Below are 21,115 nucleotides of genomic sequence, written 5' to 3'. Positions count from 1 at the left end.
ATGGAGAGGGTCCCTGGACCTATTCTGTGGCTATTTCCCCAGTTCTGGAGTGCATACTTGAAAGAGACTTTCTCAGGAACTGGCAGAATCCCTACATTATTTCCCTGACTTGTGGAATGAGGGCTATTATGGTAGAAAAGGCAAAGTGGAAGCCATTAGAGCTTCCCCTAGCTAGCAAAATAGTAAATCAAAGGCTATATGAGATTACTGGAGGGATTGCAGTTTAGTGGTGCCATCAAGGACTTGAAGGATACAGGGGTGGTAATTCCTGCCACATCCCTATGCACCTCTTCTATTTGGTCTGTGCAGAAAACTAATGGATCTTGAAGAATGACTGTAGATTATTATAAACTTAACCAGGTGATGACTCCAACTGCAGCTGCTCTTTACAGATGTGGTATCTTTGCTTGAACAAATCATCCCCTGGTACTAGAGATGCAGCTTTTGATCTGGGAAATGCTTTTTTCTCAATTGTTAGTAAAGACCAGAAACAGTTTGTTTTTAGCTAGAAGGCCAGCAGTATACCTTTATTGCCTTGCCTACTATCAAGGGTATATCAGCTTTCCAGCCCTATTTCACAATTCACTCCCTCCCACGAGACATCACACTGTCCACTTTATTGATGATATCATGTTGATTGGACCTAGTGAACAAGAAGGAGCAAATATTTTAGACTGTTGGTAAGGCATTTGCATGTCAGAGGATGGGAGATTAATACAACAAACATACAGAGGTCTTCCGCCTCAGTAAAATTTCTAGCTGTCCAGGGGTGTGAGGTTTGTCAAGATAGCCCTTCTAAAGTGAAGGATAAGCTGTTGCATCTGGCCCCTCTATGACCACAAAAGAGACACAAAACCTAGTTGGGTTCTTTGGGTTTTGGAGACAATGAATTTATCATTTGGTTGTGCTACTTGGACCATTACCTGTTGACCCAAAAAGCTGCTAGCTTTGAATGGGGACTGTAATAAGAGGAGGCTCTGTGGCAGGTCCAGGCTACTGTGCTAGGAAGCTTCCCTGCCACTTGGGCCATATGATCCAGCAGATCCAAAGATGCTTGAAGTGTCAGTGACAAATAGAGATGCTGCCTGGAGCCTTTGGCAGGCCCCTATAGGAGAATCACAAGGTAGATCCTTAGAATTTTGTAACAAAGCCTTGTCATCCTCTGGAGATACCTACTCTCCTTTTGAGAAACAGCTTTTAACCTGCTACTGGGCCTTAGTAGACACTGAATGTTTAACCATGGGCCACCAAGCTACCATGAGACCTGAATTGCCTATCATGAGCTAGGTGTTGTCTGACCTGCTAAGCCATAAAGTTGGGCATGCACAGCAGCACACCGTCATAAAATAAAAAAGGTATGTATGAAATTGATCTTGAGCAAGTCTTGAAGTCATAAATAAGTTACATGAGGAAGTGGCCCAAATGCTCTTGAATCCCATTCCTGCCTTCTCTTTCCCACCCACAACTGTGGTCTCTTAGTAATTTCCTTACACTCAGTTGGCTGAGGAAGAGAAAACTTGGGCCTGTTTTACAGATAGTTCTGCAGGATATATAGGCACCACTTGAGAGCACCACAGCCCCTTTCTGGGACATCTCAATGGTGACGGGGTATCACAGTGAGTGGAACTCTGAGCAGTGAACCTGGTTGTTCATTTTTTTTTGAGGAAGAAATGACCAGATGTGTGTTTGTATACCGATTCATGGGCTGTCACAATGATTTGTTTGGATGGTCAGGGCCTTGGAAGAAACATGATTGGAAAATTGGTGATGAAAAGGTCTAGAGAAGAAGTGTATGGATAGACCTTTCTGAGTGGGCAAAAAACATGAAGGTATTTGTGCCCTATGTGAATGGTCACCAGAGGGTGACTTCAGTAGAGGAAAATTTTCATAACCAAGTAAATAAGATGACCCATTCCGTGGATACCAGTTGGCCTCTTTCCCCATTACTCCTGTCATTGCCCAATGGACTCATGAATAAAATGGTTATGGTGGTAGGGATGGCGATTATGTAAGGGTTCAGCAATATGAACTTCTACTCACCAAGCTGAGTACCCAATACGCCAGCAGCAGAAACCAATACTCAGTCCCTGATAGGGTGCCATTACCTCAGGTGATCAGCCTGCTACCTGGTGGCAGGTTGTTTACATTGGATCACTTCTTTCATGGAAGGGCAGCTGTTTTGTTCTAACTGGAATAGATACCTGGATACAGGTTTGCCTTCCCTGCACACAATGCTTCTGCCAAAACTACCATCTTTGGACTTACAGTATGCCTTATCCACCATCATGATATTCTACATAGCATTGCTTCTGATCAAGGAACCCACTTCACAGTAAATGATGTGCAGGAATGGGCACATGCTCATGAAATTCACTGGTCTTACCATGTTCCCCATTATCCTGAAGTAGCTGCGTTGATAGAATGGTAGAATGCCCCTTTGAAGACTCAGTTATAGCACCAACCAGGTGGCAATTCCTTGTAGGGCTGGGGCAGTGTTTCCAAGGAGACTGTGTATGCTCTAAACATGGTGCTATTTCAGACATAGCCAGGTTTCACAGGTCCAGGAATCAAGGGGTAGAAATGGGAATTTCACCCTATTATTCCTAGTGATCCACTAGAAAAAAATTTAACTTCCTATCCTTGCAACCTTCAGCTCTGTTGGTCTATAGGTCTTAGTTCCAGAAGGAGGAGTGCTTCTACCAAAAGTCACAACAATGATACCATTGAACTGGAGGTTAAAGACTACCACTTGGTCACTTTGGGCTCCTCATTCCCCTGAATCAACAGGCAAAGAAGGAAAATACTGTACTGGCTGGGGTGATTGATCCTCATTACCATGGGGAAATAGGGCTGCAACTACCCACCAGAGGTAAAGAAGAGTTTGCCTGGAATACAGGAGATCCTCTAAGGTGGTTAGTACTACCAAGTCCCGTGATTAAAGTAAATGGAAAACTGCAACAACTCAATCCAGGCAGGACTACCAAATGGCCCAGAAACTTTAGGAATGAAGGTTTGGGTCACCCCACCAGGCAAAGAAACACAACTAGTTGACAAGCTTGCTGAGGGTAAAAGGAATATGGAATGAGTATTGGAAGAACTATGATCATGTGACTAGTTACAGAAATGATTGTAATGCTTATGAATATTTCTACCTGGTTTTGTTATGAGTGTGTTTGTATATTTACATAAAGCAAATATTTTTGTTTTCTTCCCTATCTTATCCCATTATCATATGACTTTTAAGTTGTATTAGTTTCATGTCATAGTATTTAAGTTACAGGATGTGAAGTTTAAGAGTGAGTACTACCCAAGCACTTGCACCCCCTTCTGGGGAGAGTTAGTGTGTTTCTGGGTGTATACAGGACAGTTGAGTTATTGTTAAGTGAAAATATAACTGTAATTTGTTTTTATTTTTTTTGAGGTACCAGGGTCAGGGATTGAACCCAGGACCTTGTAAAAGCTGGTGCTCAACCAGTGAGCCATGTTGGTTCCCCTGAGTTGGTTTTTTTTTTTTGCTTGTTGTTTTTGATTATTTTTTTAAAGGTGGCACTGGAGCTGAACCTGCTTGAGCCATGTCCACTTCCCTGTTTTATTTTTATTTAGAGATTAAGTATGGTTGAAGGAGGTGTGTATGACTGCCAAGTTGACAAGGTGAACTGTGATGGTTAAGTTCATGTGTCAACTTGGTCAGGTTTTGGTATCTAGTTGTTTGGTCAAGCAAGCACAGGCCTGAGTATTACTGTGAGGACATTTCATGAACTTATCATCAGTAAGTTCAATGCATCTATGGCTGATTACATTTACATTCAACTGAGGAGACTGTCTTCAACAATGAGAGATGTCTTATCCAATCAGTTGAAGGCTTTAAAAGGAGAAGTGATGATTTTAGCAGTCATAAGAGAGAATTTCCATCTTTTCTTCAGCCGCCATCTTCTCCTTGGGAATTGATTGAAAACTTTCATTGGAGTTTCCAGTTTGTGGCTTGTCCCATGAGACATTTCTTATAAAAATCTCATAATATGTAGGTATCTCCTGTTTGTTCTGTTTCCTTAAAGAAACTTGACTAATAGATGTTGTGTCTTTTCATATGATTATTGGCCATGCATGTATTTTCTTTAGAGAAATGACTAATCAGATCATTTGCCAGATATTTAATTTGATTGTTTATTATTGAGTTGTAACAGTTCTAGATACAGATCTATATTTTTCAGATATATAATTGCAAATACCTTTGAAGCTCAGAATTTTAAAATTTTAATGAAGTTCAATTTCTCTGTTTTTTGTTTCTTTTTCTTTTGGTGTAATATCTAAGAATCCAGTGTGAAATCCAAACATCCATTTATTTTCTTTTAAGAACTTTATAGTTTTGGCTCTTACATTTATGTCTTTGATCAATTTTGAGTTAATTTCTTATATTGTGGTAAGGGTTCAACTTCATTCTTTCATATTTAGCTATTCAGTTGTTCAAGAACCATTTGTTGAAAAGACTATTCTTTTCTTATTGGATGGTTTTGGCAGTATTGTTGGAAATCAGTTGACACATGGGTTTATGTCTGGGCTTTCAGTTCTGTTCCATTGCTGTATATGTTTATCCTTAGCCAAAACCACAGTGTCTTTGTTACTTTTGCTTTGTAGTAAGTTTTGAAATCAGAAAGTGTTAGTCCTCTATCTGTTCTTTTTTCAAGATTTTTTTTTTGTTGATATTCTAGGTCTCTTGCAATTGCATATAAATTTTAGAATCAATTTGTCAATTTCTACAAAGAATTTAGCTGTGATTCTGATGGGCATTGCATTGAACCTCTAGATCATTTTGGGGAGTAGTGCCGTCTTAGCTATATTGTCTTCTAATCTGTGAACATGGAATGTCTTTCCATTTATTTAGATCTTTAGTTTCCTTCCACAGTGCTTTGTATTTATCAGAGGATAAGTTTTGTGCTTTTTTTTGGGGGTAATTTTAATCCTCTTTCATTCTTTTTGATGCCAGTATAAATGGAATTATTTTCTTAAATTCATTTTTGGATTGTCCTTTGCAGGTTTATAGAAATATAATTGATTTTTATATAAAGATCTCGCATTCTACTGTCTTGCTGATATCAGTTATTAGCTCTAATAAGTTTTTTTGTTTTTTTTTTTTGAGGTACTCAGGCCTGGGGGTTTGAACTGGGACCTCATATGCGGCTAGTCGGCACTCAACCAATGAGCAACATCGGCTTCCCTGAGTTGGCTTTATCATTTGTTTTGCTTATTGTTTTTTGTGTTTTTTTTCAGGTGGCACTGGGAACTGAACCCAGGACCTCCCGTGTGGGAGGTGGGTGCTCAACTGTTTGAGCCACATCTGCTCCCTCTAATAATTTTTTAAATTTATTATTTTTCTTTTTTTGTTTCTTTTTATTATTTTATTTTTTGTATTTTTCTAATAAGTTTTTTGTGTGTGGATTTTTTGTATACATAAGCAGGTCATCTGTGAATAGAGATATTTTCCTTTTTCTTTTCCAATCTGAATACCTTTTATTTTCATTGTCTTGCCTAATTGCTCTAACTAGAACCTCTAGTAGGTTAAATACAGTGGCAAGAGTGAACAGCCTTGCCTTATTCCTGATCATAGGTGTAAAGCATTGAATCATGATTAAGTAGAATATTAGCTGTGGGTTTTTCTTAGATACCTTTTATCAGGTTGAGAAAGTTCCCTTCTATTTCTAGTTTGTTTAAATAAATAGGGATGATTTTTGTAATTTGTGCATCATTCCTTTCAATCATATGTGATTGAAATTATTTGCATAATTTATGAATGCTATAAAGATTTACCGTAGGTGAATGGTAAGTGTGTAAAATCTGCCCATAATCATGAGAAATGGTAATAAAAATGTATTTTACATGATGCACAAACGGAGTCTACCTTTATGTTGACCAGCACTTGATGAAAGCAGTGAATGAGTAAGAAATTAAATAGTACAAAAATTGAAATGTAACAACTATGATTCATATTATTCAAATATTGAAATGACTCCTATGAGTAATTCCAATCAGCAACTCTGCTTTTTTTCTGTTGTGTGGGAGTAGTAAGTTATTTTTTCTTATAGAACTGCCCCAACTTTAAAAATTTAAGCTCTTAAATAGTTTATTTCATTTCCCATTCTTGCAATGCTAGTTCAGTGTTCTTTTCCTATTAGATAAGTAAAATTATGGTTAATTTATCATACAATATTAGTTTTTTAAATTTTTATCAGCACTGCGCATGGGCCAGCTCCACATGGGTCAAGGAGGCCCGGGGTTTGAACCGTGGATCTCCCATGTGGTAGACGGACGCCCTAACCACTGGGCCAAGTCCGCTTCCCAATATTAGTTTTAAATAAAATTTCTTAAAGTAACTTCTTAAAACATGGATTTTTCCATTTTCCTTTATAAAAGCATAGTTATTATTACTCAAGTGTTCCTGTTAGACTCTTAATAAGTAAGAACCATGTCTTGTGCATGTTGTGAGCAGTTACTAAAATTTAATGTTTAAATTTCACTTTTGTTCTTCATTAACATATTAAGAAGTGACTGTTTTGTCTATTAATATATGTATTTTACTTTACAGGAACACATCTTTATGTATGGAGGCAAAATTGAAACAAACGATGGCAATGTCACAGATGAATTATGGGTTTTCAACATACGTAGTCAGTCATGGAGTACAAAAACACCCACAGTTCTTGGACATGGTCAGCAGTATGCTGTGGAGGGACATTCAGCACATATTCTGGAGCTGGACAGTAGAGATGTTGTCATGATCATAATTTTTGGATATTCTGCAATATATGGTTATACAAGCAGCATACAGGAGTACCATATCTGTGAGTTACTTTAAAAATGTATTTAGTTTTATACTCTTTTCTTCATTGATTGAGAATATTTTTATCTTTAATCAAAGCCTCATGAATTTAATCAAAAGGGTGAGTTGAGATCAGAATTATAAGTTGGGAACTAATAAATTTTAATGTAAGTTTTTAAATTATGTGTTGGATTTTGTCCTTTAATATTGTGGTTTATCATTTTAATCCAAGTACGGGAAATGTTACGTACTAGTCATGTTTTCCAAGAATTGAAAATATTTTTATATACAAGACATGCCAGTAGGTGGTGCTATTTCTTTGGATTTTAGGAGCCAAGAGCTGAAACCAACCCATTCTTTTTCTGCATTTTATGATTTAAGAATTTTTCATTTTTCAGAGTTCTGTTTTTAATCTTATTTCTGTATCTTTTTGCATGTATTTATTCTTTTAAAGTAAGCCTCCTGAGGATAGTCTGCTGGCTTCTATAAGAGATTATTATCTGGTATGTGAAGGTGACTCGGGCAATCTATATATAAAATTTTCTGTACTATAGTCTTAATTAAAAACTCTTCTTTGTTTTTCTAGTACTTTATATATATTTTTTAGTTCCTTCTGATATTGTTTACAAATATATACTCTCTGGTGGCTATTTAGATTCAAGAAAATACTCCATTTCTGGCTCTGGCTCAAGTTCTTGGCTCTCTTATATATAGACAACTATGTACGACTACTTAGGGTCTTTGTGCAGTCTTAATGAAAAAACTCACTTGGTGACCACTATTAGCAGCAAGAAGAGAATGCTTGTGTGAGCAGAGGAAGACTTATTTCTAAATATTACACACTTTTCCCTGCAGTCCTCTCAATTGATGGCTGTTTTTACTTCCATATCCCCAGTATAGCTGGGCTGAAAATTGGAATACGTCTCCTTTTTTGCTCCTTAATTGCCTTTTCCACTCTATTTTTAATCACTTCTCCTTTAAAATCACCTGGTTTTGGATTGTCATCAGACCATACCACCCATTACATCACTTCATCTCTTGCTCCTTGGATCACTGTATTTTATTCCTTGAAGAATTTAGCTTCTAACCCACTGTCATTTGGTCTAGCATACATCAGTCAGATATTTTTATGATTTCAGTATTCACATAAATGCGTCTTCTAATATTCTGTTTCTTGATCTTTCTTCCAAAGATCCTGTTTTCTATATTCCTTGAGCCACTTATTCCCATTACATATTCTTGATTTGTCACTGCAGTACCTGTGGTGAGTACCATTTCCATTTCAAATATCGTACTCTTCAACTACCACCAGTCTTTCCAGTTCACTCTTTCTAGTATTCCCATTCTAACAATTCTTTGGCCTTTCTAGAGATTTCAGTCTGCTGAGACACCCACTGAGGTTTTTACTATCTCTCTCTTTTGTCCATACTTCTGACTTTACCCAGTTTAAAATTTATAAGCAGTAATCTCAAGTTGTCTTTTAATGACGTCTGGCCAGACTAGGCCAGTCACTCTCCCAACTCTCCTGAGTGATTCTTTCATACATTTTTCTTCTCTCCTCAAACTTACCACACTTTCTTCTTCATCATAACTTTCAGCTGATGACTTCTCTTCTTATTTTATTGAGAAGATAGACGTAATAAAGAAAAAAAACTTCTGCTGATGGGAACATGTTGAGTATAATGGTTAATAAGCAGTGCTGCAATGAATACATTACTGTCATAACAAATTCATGGACTGCATTTAAACGAAATGGATAAGTCATTCTAATTTTTCAGATGGGTCCAAGAGTTGTTTAAGCAAAAGTTTTAAATTTTACAAATAGAAGGGCTGTTTTGTTTCCTGATTTTAAAAAATAATTTCTGGGTTTATTTCAATGTAAACAAGAAATGTTAGGCATTATTTCTACTTTTCATAATGCATTGATTTTTTTCCTTTGTGGCCCAATTTTATAAATTCCATGGCACTTGAAAAGAAGGTAAATTCTGTAATATGAAGGTATGTCGTTTGATATATAGATGTATATATTGGCATATGAAATTAGCCAACATACTACATAATATTTTTAAAATTTTTGAGATTGTAGTTAATTCTATAACTGCTGTCATCCCTGTTTCATTAGACAAAAGTTTTAGAGTATCTATTGAGCTAGAATATCTCCAAACATTGGATTGACTTTGTAGCTTATAAAAACACCTTTATGTATTTAGTTCTGCTCATAGTATTAGTACCTGCCTCCTCTGGTATTTCATATATATATACCAGGCTTACCGGAGTTTACATATGTGAAGAGGTTAGAATCATGGCACATAATAAGAACTCCATAAACATTAGCAATTATTAAGCAGTGTAGTTCTTTCTTAAATTTTATCTTTTCAATATCACCTACCAAAAAGGACTTGAGCAGCATCCTGATTTGTATTTAGGGGGGGAAAAAAGACTAAAGGGCTCTGTGATTTAACTGGAGTTGTTTACCGCTAGTGCATTGTTTTAAACCTCTTGATCAGTAAAGAAATTATTTTTTTACTCCAGTTGCCTTGATGTAAGGCCTTCCTTACCTTTTAAATGTTGTCATCTTCCACTGTAATTCAATATGTGTTCTGAAAAAACAATTCCAGTGAGCATTTTTGCATTGATCCAATCAATTTCTAATAAGCCATTAATTAAAAAAATTTTAAAAAAGTACCTTTATGTTTTCATTTAATTTCAGACATAAACAGTAATGCATCAGCAAATCATGCATCAGATATATACCTTATGTTTGTGGAACTTATTTCTTGCAGGGGGATATGGTCATAAACAGCAAACATAAAATGTATACTGTATAATGTGTTAGAAGATAGCACATTTTGTTTTATAAAATTATAGCGAAGGAAGCAAATGCGGTTCAATACCTTGGGTGCCCCCTATCACATGGGAAGTCCCGGGTTCAGGTTCTGATGCCTCCTAAAAGAAGATGAGCAGATGCTGCCTCCTACAGCAATGAGCCGCAGCCGTAACAAGCAGATGCCCCAAGTCAGCAGACACCGTAGCCCATGGGGAGTGGATGGGCTCAGGCTGTTGGTCACTCATCCCTCATGAGGGAGGTCCTGGGCTCAGTTCCCTGTGCTTCCTGGAGAAGGCAAGCATACAATTAGCAGAGAGATGAGAGAACCATCTGGGGAGAGGGGAATAAATAAAGAAAAATAAAGTACATCTTAAAACAAACTATAGTGAGGTAAGTGGTTTGAGAGTGTTGAAGGTAGGTAGTAGTTCCAATTTAAGTAGGAAGCCCAGTGTAAGCCTCAATGAAAAGTTGAGCATTAAGCAAAAAATTGAAGAAGTAAAGGAATTTTCTGTGTAGATATCTGTGGGGAGAGTGTTCCTGAAAGAGGCAACAGATATATAAAATCCATAAGGCAAGAACATGAAGAGCTTGTTTAAGGGACAGTAGTCTGGAGAAGAGTAAATACAGAGAACAAAAATAAAGAGATGAGGTGAGAGAAATAACATGTCAACCTTTTTGGGTCATTGTGTGGTCTTTGTCTCTTACTCTGAGTGAAATGAGGAGACATTGCAAGATTCTGAGTAGAGCAATGACATGATTTTTAAATGAACCATCTGGTTATTGTGTTGAAAATAGATTCTAGGGGGGAAAGTTTAGAAGTAGGGAGACCAGTTAGGAAGTTGTTATGGTGATCTAGGCAAAAAAAAAAAAGATTTAAACCAGGGTGGTAGCATTGGAGATGGTGAGAAATTACTCCATATGTTTTATATATTTTGAAGGTAGATCCTATAGCATTTACTGAGTGTTTAAATACAGAGTTATAAAAAAAGAGGAGTCAAGGATGATTATAAAGTTTTTGGCCTGAGCAACTGAAAAGGTGAAGGTGTCACCAACTGACTTGTAGAAGATTCTTAAGTGGTTTTGAGGAGAAGTTGGGTTGAAGGTCAGGAGATCAGTTTGGACAATGCTATGTGTGAGATGTGTATTAGACATCAAAGTGAAAATGTCAAGTAGGCAGTTGGACATATGTATTAGACTGGAGTTCTGAACAAAATATGAGCTGGAGTTGTAAATTGGGAATTCTTGGGATGTAAATGGCATTTAAAACCATGAGACTGGATATGATCATGAAAAGAATGAATGAAGATGAAGAAAAGAAGAAAGGGCTTTACACTTGGATGTTCCAATAATAAGAGGGAAGAGAGAATAAAATAAGGAAGAGTGTGGTAAACTGGAAGTCAAATGAAGAAAGATAATTAAGCAGGAGAGTGATCATCTGTGCCAAATGCTACTGATGGGTCCAGTAAAATGAACGCATGGATTGGCCATTAAATTGATTATTGGTGATGTTGACAAGAGCAGTTTCTTTGTAGTGGTGGAGTGAAAGCTTGGCTGGACTGGACATAAGCGCATATGAGAAGAGTGGAATTAGAAACAATGGGTAGTGATAACTCCAGTAATTTTGCTCACAAAAGGGAGCAAAAAAATGGGCAACAGTTGGCAGCATATCGGAATCTTTTTTTTAGCTTGGGTTTTCATAGAAGCAGATCATGAGACCAGTATTCAAGTGAAATATTTTTATTTGGAAAAGTGCAGGTAAAACTCTTAGGTGAGTTGAGAAGTAATGCAGGAATGTGAAGACAGCTATTAAGGGTATATTAATAAAGCCAGCTACCACAGAGGTGAAGGAGTTTAAATACTCAGACTTTAAGTGAACAGCATAATCTTTGATATTTCTTTCTTTAATTATTAAACTTCTTGTGAAACCCATCGACTGTGTCTCCAAAATCAGTCTATTCTTTAACTGAAGAAATGTTTTTATTCAATATGGCTTGACTTATATGAAAATATATGAGAGATGTATAACCACAGAATATTTAAGAAAATGGCTCATGTGAAGCACACACCTGGCAGGGATATTTTTCATGAACACATCCTAGAGTACAACTTCTAAAATTGATGTTTAGTTATCAACTTCTTAGGAGGTGTGACCAAAAAGCTTCAAATACAAAATTATTGAATGAAAAATCGAGAGAATTTATAATCAGCTTGCATTAAAGTCTCCATATACTTTTAAGCCACAAAGTGTAGGTGGCCTTCATAATTGTACAATGATAAAAAGATTTATGTTAATCCACAGCTGTACATATTTCCTTTTTCATTTTCTGAAAGCAGGTTCATCTTCCTCTAAACTCTTTGTTTATGAGTGAATATGACGCATGTTCCTTTTATATATATATGTAGTATTTATATTACTTTATCTTAGAAGTTAAAATTAGAGCAGAAATTCTGCTATATACAACTTTGTATATGTACCTAGAGTGTCACATATTTAAATGCTTGATAATATTTGTGGATGAATGAATAAGTTTTTTAGCACGTATTTCTTGAATCTTTATATTTCTTGAATGTTGATTAATAATTATATGCCATACATATTATTTTTCCAGTGGTGACTAATAAGATACTGTGATTGAGGTTCTCCATGTGTCTATCCATATCCACCATTTACTTTTTTTTATCTTGTTCCCATCTTGTTCTCTGGCTTCTAGTTGGGATTAGCCAGTGGGAGGCACCGCAAGATATCAGAGGGTGAAAGATAAGTGAGGTTGAGAAATTTTATTATTCTAGCTCTCCCCTGTTGGGTCACCTTGGATTAGCTGGGTTGTTGTTCTGGAGGTTGAACTGTCAGGAGGCCTTCTCCACATAGGTATTTCCTATGATTTCTGGAAATCACTTTCTCCTCTTGCTTTTTCAGGCCAAGTGGTCATAAAGGCTTCCTGATATACAAATTCCAGTATATTGCTCTGGCTATACCTTTGCAAATAGTCTTTTTATTAAACTCTTTATAATTTTATTCACTGTAAGTATGTCATCTGTTTCCTGTCAGGACCTTAGTGTAGACAGCTACTATTTGTTTTTTAGAGATTCAAATATAACTTTTTACCTAAGTGATTCTTCATATGTACTTATGTATTAGTATCTTGAAGACTGGAAGGAAGAAATACCTTGTGAGAGGACTTACTATTTTATTAGAGAAAATCTTGGCAGAACCTTTTAGAATAGCATGGAGCAAAGTCCATCAGTCCAATTTTACTACAATTATTCTTGAGCTTTTCCACTTTAATACTATGTGGTCCTTTTTAACATTGTATTTTTTCTTAATGTTAAAGACTGATACATTTGTTTGACATCTTTCAAGAGTACTAGCTATTATAGTTTTGTTATAAGCATTAATCTCATTTGCCTATATATTACTATTTGTTAAAAAAAAAGAACTATAAATATTTGTTAGATATTTACTTGTTTTCTCTTTATAAATATGTTTAATTCAGCTTTATTTGGTTATTATGTCATCAACATAGAAGTAATCATGTCTAACCTGCAAAACAAACAAAAAGTTTATTTGATAGGAGAGGATGTATTTAAAAAAACATAGCTATTTGTTGAATTTTTTTTTTCTCTCAAGGTAGTGGGGATTGAACCTGGGACCTTGTATGTGGGAAACTGGTGCTCAACCACTGAGGCACTTCAACTTCCTTCAATTTGTTTTTTCATTTGTTTTGCTTGTTTATTTTTGTTTTTTTTTAGGAGACACTGTGAACTGAACTTAGGACCTCCCATGTGGAAAGCAGGAGCTCAAGTGCTTGAGCCGCATCTGCTCCCAAATTGTTGAATATTTTTAATTTTTTAAGTTTTCTGCCTCTCCCTTTCTTACCCCAAGATGATGATCTATTCTGAGATCCAGAATTTAAAATTATGTATTTGCTTTTAATATAGCTTTACCACATGTACATGCATGCCTGAATGGCATATTGTTACATATATTCATTTTTGAATTTTTTATGAAGGAAATAATATTTTATGAAGTTTTCTGAGACTTTATTTCATTTACTAAGATTCACTGATGTTGTCACAACTGTGCTTCATTGTATGACTCTACCACAATTTGTTTACCCATTCTCTAGTTGATAAGTCTTTTGTTGGATAATTCACCCCAATAATCAATTTTGAGACATATTCCAATAAAACAATTATATTTTAAAGATAAAAATCCTCACAACTCAAGGAGAAATATGAAATAACTTAAAAAGGCCAGTGATTAAATTGGTCATCCGATTTCTTGAAAGCTATGTATAAATCAGAGCAACCATGGTACAGATTTTTCAAGAAATTCAAGGAAAAGAAAATGTAGACCAGGGATTTTATATCTTGCCAAACTGTCTTTCCAATGTCAAAGCTATGGTGAAAACAGTTTTGAACATGGAAAAAAATAAGGTAGTACTCTATATGTGTGTGCCTTTTGAGAAATCTATTAGAGCAGGCATGTACAAACTTTTTATAAAGGTCAGGTTATAAATCATTTAGGCTTTGCATGCCGTATGATCTTTGTTGCCACAACTCAATGCTGCCATTGCAGTGCAAAAGCAACTGTAGAGACATATATAAATGAAAGACTGTGGCTATGTTCTCATAAAGCTTTAGTTACAAAAATAGTTGGTTGGCTGGATTTGGCCTGTGGACTGTAATTTGGTAATTTCTGTACTATGGAATGACCATCTAATGAAGAGATGAACGGGAACACTTGAGGTAAAGGATAGATGGGGAAAATTTCATATATTTAACTTTAGAACTAAGACTAAATTTAAGTTGGGAATGTGTGTAGAAGACTAGTATGCACATGTTATGTGTTCTGTCAAAGTAGAAAGAATGCAGCTAAAATGGGAGAAGAAAGAGAAAAGGGAAAGCAGAAAAAGATCACTGTTGCATAGGTAATAGGTAGCATCCAAAGGATGCTATTTAACTCTTGGTATACCATAAGGGTTTATTGGACCCCATTTTAACTTTTCAGTTTCTTTTCTAACAGGCCTGTTTTTCAGAACTGTTATTGCATACATTTCATTCCTTCTTAGAGGTCGTTCAAAGAACAAAGAGAACATTAACTTATTTAAAAAATCAAATCAAATGTTCTATGTATAATTATAAGATGGATCAATAAGAACCTTTTATAAATCTAAGATACATTGTGGTATCTTAGTGTTCTTATTTTTCCTATGCCTTGAAGCATTTTGCTATTTTTATCATCCTAGGAATTAAATCATCATTACTTATCAGTTATTCCCAACCCTGCTGAAGAAATCTAATATAAGAAAACAGAATTGCCAGAAGGACTATGCCACAGTCAAATCAATCATCATTCCTTAGTTTTCTTATTTCAGTGCCAAGTATTGTATTATCTTTCAAGAAGGCATAAAAGAACACTGAAGGGACACTGTTGTCACCTGCTTTTAGCTTGCATTGAATATAGTTGAGATTTTGGATTTTTCATTTTCCACCCATAATAGCGAAAGAGAAGAAAATTGACAGAGGAGTATCTTCCATCATTATTAGGTAAATAAAATGAATACAAAGAGACAATAGGAGCACCCTAAATTCTTACGACTATAGAATTGGTCAAATAAGTTAAATCTCAGAATGTATATATTCAGAAAACAATATCCTAAATGAGCTTTCTTAAGCTCAATAATCAGTGAATGAACAATACCTTTTTACAATGTCTCTGTGATCAAATTTATTTGATATAAAGAAACTTGCCATATTTAAATTCTTTTTGAAATTTGCAGAAGGTAGTTTTTCAGAATACTTTTATTCTTCTGTAAATTATTGAGAATATAATTTGAAAATACAAAGCCGCAAAAAGTAACCATTGGACCCAGATGGCAAATATTCTTGGTATAGTGAGGATTAAAACTGATAGACATATAATAAAATATAAGAGAAGAGGGACTTAAGGGCACTATGAAAGTTATAAACTCAAAGGAAACCACTAGAACAAAAATATAAGCGTCCCTAAATATCAAAATAAATCAAAGTGAAGAAGACGTCAAGTAGAGAAAAAAAATTCAGAAGATACATGATAATACACAATGATGATAACAAAACAATATGACAGAGACCCAACGTAACAATAATATTGATAACTGTGAATGGAATTTCCATAGAATATATAAAGCACCAGGCTTAGATGATATCATAGGTAAGTTCATCAAATTGTTAATGACAATGTAGACTCAATGCTATATAAAATTGATATAGAGAATGAAAAAAGAGGAAATCTTCCAAATTTCTTTTATGAAACAAGTATAACATTGCTACCTAAATGCAATACAATTAGCAAGAAATAGAAAACTATAAACATATATATGTAAATAAAATAATTAAATGAAATCTTTATTATTTATGATATTTATGAATATCAAAAGAAAAATCTTAACGTGAACAGGCTCCAACACATATTTTTAGAAAAGAATATACCATGATCAAGTGGGATATATGACCAGAAATCCAAGAAATTTCAATATTACGATATGAATTAAAATTCACTATATTTATAGGTCTAAGAAAAATCATGTTGTTGTCTCTTCAGATAATAAAAAAGTACATTGTTAATAAAGACTCTACAGAAAATAGGAATGTAGAGTTACTTAAAAAAGCCTTTATTGTAGTAACTCAAATTTCCTATTTTTACCATTTTCAAGTGTACAGTTCAGTGGTATTAGTTACATTCACAATCTTTTTTTTTAAAGATTTTTTATTTTATTTATTTATCTCCCTTCCCACCCCCCCATCTCCAGTTGTCTGTTCTCTGTGTCTATTTGCTGCATCTTCTTCTTTGTCCACTTCTGTTGTTGTCAGTGGCACCGGGAATCTGTGTTTCTTTTTGTTGCGTCATCTTGTTGTGTCAGCTCTCTGTGTGTGTGGCACCATGCCTGGGCAGGCTGAACTTTCTTTCGCGTTGGGCGGCTCTCCTTATGGGGCGCACTCCTTGCGTGTGGGGCTCCCCTACGCAGGGGACACCCCTGCGTGGCACGGCATTCCTTGTGCACATCAGCACTGCGCATGGGCCAGCTCCACACGGGTCAAGGAGGCCCGGGGTTTGAACTGCGGACCTCCCATGTGGTAGATGGAAGTCCTAACCACTGGGACAAGTCCGCCGCCGCATTCACAATCTTGTGATACCATTACCAACATCCACTACTTAAACCTTTTTGTCACCTCAAACAAAAACTCAAACAAAAACTCTGCGACTATTAAGCAATAACTTCCCCTTCCCCTTTTCTCCCTGTCCCCTGGTAACCTATAATCTATCTATGTCTATGAATTTGACTATCCTAGGTATTTTATATAAGTGATATGATACAATATTTGCCTTTTTGTGTCTGGCTTTATTTCACTCGACATGATGTTTTTAACATTCCTCCATGTTGTAGCATGTATCAGAACTTCATTCCATTTTGTACCTGAATAATGTTATATAGACTCTCTATATAAAGCATGGTTTATTCATCCATTTCTGTCAATGGTCACTTGAGTTGCTTCCACCACTTGGCTTTTGTGAATAATATTGCTATGAATATTGATGTACAAATATCTGTTCCAGTCCCTGCTTTCAATTCTTTGGGGTATATACCAAGAAGTGGGTTGCTGGATCCTATGGTAATTCTATGTTTAACTCTGAGGAACTGCCATACTGTCTTCCACAGTGGCTGTACCATTTTACATTCCCACCAACAAGGCTTTCTATTTCTCCATAGCCTCACCAGCACTTGTTATTTTCCATATTTAAATAAAAAATAATGACCATTCCAGTGGGTGTGAGGTAGTATCTCATTGTAGTTTTTTAAATGTAATTTTTTAAAGGTTTTGTTGTTTTCTCTCTGCTTTTTCCCCCTTATTTATTTTTTTATTTTCTATTTTTTTCATTGTAGTTTTGATTTGCATTTTCCTAATTGCTAATGTGGAATATTTTTCAAAGTTATGTACAACTTTCTGAGGAGCCTTGGCTGGCTGGCTACCTTTTGAACACAAAAAACATAGTTATTTCAATCCCAGAGCCAGTGTCTTCTACTTAATGGGGGAAACATGCATTTCTAAGGTCAGGATCAAAATAGGATGCCCATTTAACTCCATCACTATTGAAAGATCATCTGAAGATATTAGAGGAAACAATGAAAAGAATTGGATAAGGAAAAAATTAACTGTAGAATATATGGTAGTATATGTGAAAGACCTGAATGGTAAGGTCCTAGAAAATTAATGGTAGGATGAGGACCTTAAAATAACTCAGGAAGGTAACAGATTATAAAATTAGCATTCAAAAATCAGTGCCTTTCATATATGCAATAATAGGTAAAAGTCACAAAGGAGGATAAAACAAAATTTAGAATAGATGCAATGAAGCTAAAGCACTTTAGGTATAAACTTAAGAAGGAAACCATAACCAGTCCTGAAAGACACAAAAATAGTTGTACATGGATGACATCCCTTCTTTCTGCTTAGGACATTTAAACATCACAAAAATGCCATTTATTCATAAGTTAATTTATAAATTTAATGCAATTTCAATAAAAATACCATCACTTTAAAAAAAAAATGGAGCCTAGTTGATACTAAAGTTAATCTGAAAAAATAATCACACAAGAATTTCTAGCAAAACACTTAAAAGAAAGAGCAACAAAAGGGTACTTATCCTACCATATATTAAAACATACATAAAGTCTCCATAATTAAAACAGTGTGACAGTGTGGTATTGTAGTAATAGTCCATAAATGTACAGAAAGACTAATAGAATAGAATAAAAGGTCCAGAAATAGGATTGGCTGAACAAATGATGGTATATCCACATTAGTGGAGCACAGTACTGCTCTTAAAAGAATGAGGAAGATCTCTTTGAAGTCATGGGGAGTATTCCAGGATATATTAAGTGAAAAAGTAAAGTGTAAGTAGCATATATAGTGTCCTATTTCTGAGTAAGAAAGTAAAGGAAATAAGAAAATAAACTAATGTTTGCTTATTTGAGTAAAAAGGAACACAGGAAGGATAAATTAGAAAACGATGTGGTAGAGAATACTGTAGAAAGGATAGGGGATGGAAGGATATTACCCTGAGTTATTATTCTTGGAACTTGTTTGTATATCTGAAATTATTCCCAAATAAAATGCTAAAAGTGGATTAATAACATTAAAGTAGATACATATTTTAAATATCTGATTATATAGACTATATCGTTGAACTGAAGCGTATTAATTCCTAGGAAACTGCTGTGGCAGTAAAAGAAACATCAACTTGTCCTTTTAGCTTTACTTAAAATTATGGATTTTAGGGAATCTATAAATCTCAAGGGAATTATGTGGATGGTTTTACTAGCTTGGATCATAAAACTTTTCTAGGTTTGTTTTGAAGGAAATTTATTTCACTTTACATTAGCAATATCTCATAAATGTTTGAAAAGTCTTAATGTGAGTCTCAACGTGAGTATAATATTGTTTTGCTTTAGTATTTTTAATGCCTTTCAAATTTGTTAGGTAGAGTTGGGAAGTCTTTGTTTTTTTTTTTTAATTTATTCCTCCCCTCCCCCCCCCTCGCAGCCTGCTTGTTGTCTGCTCTCTGTGTCCATTTGCTGTGCATTCCTCTGTGTTTTTATATGTCTCCCTTTTTGTTGGGTCACCTTGCTGAGTCGGCTCTCCAGGGCGCTTGCAGACTGGGTGGCACTCCGTGGTGCTTGCGGCCAGTGGCGCTCTGTGGTGTGCTGGCGAGCCTGCCTTCACAAGGAGGACCCAGGATGTGAACTCAGCGTAGACAGGAGCCCAACTGATTGAGCCACAGCCGCCTCCCTGGGAAGTCATTTTTTTTTTTTTTTTTAAAGATTTATTTATTTATTTAATTTCCCCCCCTCCCCTGGTTGTCTGTTCTTGGTGTCTATTTGCTGCGTCTTGTTTCTTTGTCCGCTTCTGTTGTTGTCAGCGGCACGGGAAGTGTGGGCGGCGCCATTCCTGGGCAGGCTGCTCTTTCTTTTCACGCTGGGCGGCTTTCCAGTCGTTTTTAACATATTATTTTATGTTAACTGTTTTCTTTTGATTTAAAAACCATTAGATATGATTTTTTAAAAGAAAGGTTTTTTTTTCTCTTAGGTGTAGTGATGCTATGTAACTTTCTCCTCTCTTTAGCTGTTAACATCACATTTTTCAAAATTATGTGATGAATTTCAAGTGATGAACATTGCGTCTCAGAAAACTGATATAAAAATATATAAAAATATAGATGTATTAAGTGGTAAGAGTTAGAAACTTTTAATAGAAGAAATCTCTTTAAAATAATATAAGAATAGCAATCATGAAGAACAAACTTTAACTTAGGCTTGGAATTACTATAGAGTTTGATTTGTGTGGAATTTTTCAGAACTGATTAGGTAAAGTGATACAGATTCAAATGTATTAAGTAAAATTTCATTTTTATAAATTGTAGGTCTATGTGACAACTGCTGCTATTAATATTGTACACATTTTTATATTTATTAAATATTTTGGTGAGTGAAATTACTAAGCCATGGGCTTTTAAAACTGTTTATAAGCCACATGAATATTATACAAATATTTAAAAAGAAATATTGGCTATATTAAAGGAGTTTCAGTACATTTGTATTCATGATACAGAACATTCATTCTGTCTCTGCTTAAAATTCTTTCACTGATGGACACCTCGGTCCCTTGAAAGACAGCCGTTCTACTTTATCTATTTAAATATATAAATTTTATTTATATTGAGAAGAAATATGTATTCCTTGTGATGAGCACTTCTTGGTTTCTCCTGATTGTTAGGAACTGTACATGTGCACTTTAACCAATCTTCTACCTATTGGTCCTTTATGTATTTTGAGATATCTTATTAATATTTTCCACTTGTCTTCTATTATTTAGGCAAGCATCCCTAGTTCCTTCAACCATTCTTCAAATTACAAGGTTTCCATTCCATACCCATGATAATGGCAGCTAGTGTTTAGAGAACACTTTTTTTTTTTTTAAAAGATTTATTTATTTATTTAGTTTCCCCCCCTCCCCTGGTTGTCTGTTCTTTGGTGTCTATTTGCTGTGTCTTGTTTCTTTGTCCGCTTCTGTTGTCGTCAGCGGCACAGGAAGTGTGGGCGGCGCCATTCCTGGGCAGGCTGCTCTTTCTTTTCACGCTGGGCGGCTCTCCTCAGGGGCTCACTCCTTGTGCGTGGGGGCTCCCCCACGCGGGGGACACCCTTGCGTGGCACGGCACTCCTTGCGCGCATCAGCACTGCTCATGGTCAGCTCCACACGGGTCAAGGAGGCCCGGGGTTTGAACCGCGGACCTCCCATATGGTAGACGGACGCCCTAACCACTGGGCCAAAGTACTTTTCCGAGAACACTTTTTTTATGTCAGATGTTGTTCTGAGAACTTTACATATATTAAATCATTTAGTCCTCAAAGTGACCATCTGAGGCATAGATG

General features: G+C 35.6%; 1 protein-coding gene across 7 annotated transcripts in view; it reads left to right on the top strand.

Annotated features, from left to right (window-relative positions):
* ATRNL1 (attractin like 1) overlaps positions 1 to 21,115 on the top strand; it is an 899,374-nt gene that overhangs the window by 85,108 nt on the left and 793,151 nt on the right. For all 7 annotated transcript variants that reach the window (XR_011648991.1, XM_058298321.1, XM_058298320.2 and 4 more), the window contains exon 8: positions 6,581 to 6,836. Coding sequence is in view for 6 of the 7 variants with exons in the window: in XM_058298321.1 (XP_058154304.1) it covers positions 6,581 to 6,836 (256 nt within the window). In the remaining variant the exon portion in view is untranslated. The remainder of the gene's footprint in view (positions 1 to 6,580; positions 6,837 to 21,115) is intronic.

This window comes from Dasypus novemcinctus, chromosome 6, assembly GCF_030445035.2.
Source record: "Dasypus novemcinctus isolate mDasNov1 chromosome 6, mDasNov1.1.hap2, whole genome shotgun sequence".
NCBI classification, from domain to species: domain Eukaryota; kingdom Metazoa; phylum Chordata; class Mammalia; order Cingulata; family Dasypodidae; genus Dasypus; species Dasypus novemcinctus.
This window is presented reverse-complemented; position numbering and strand designations above follow the sequence as displayed.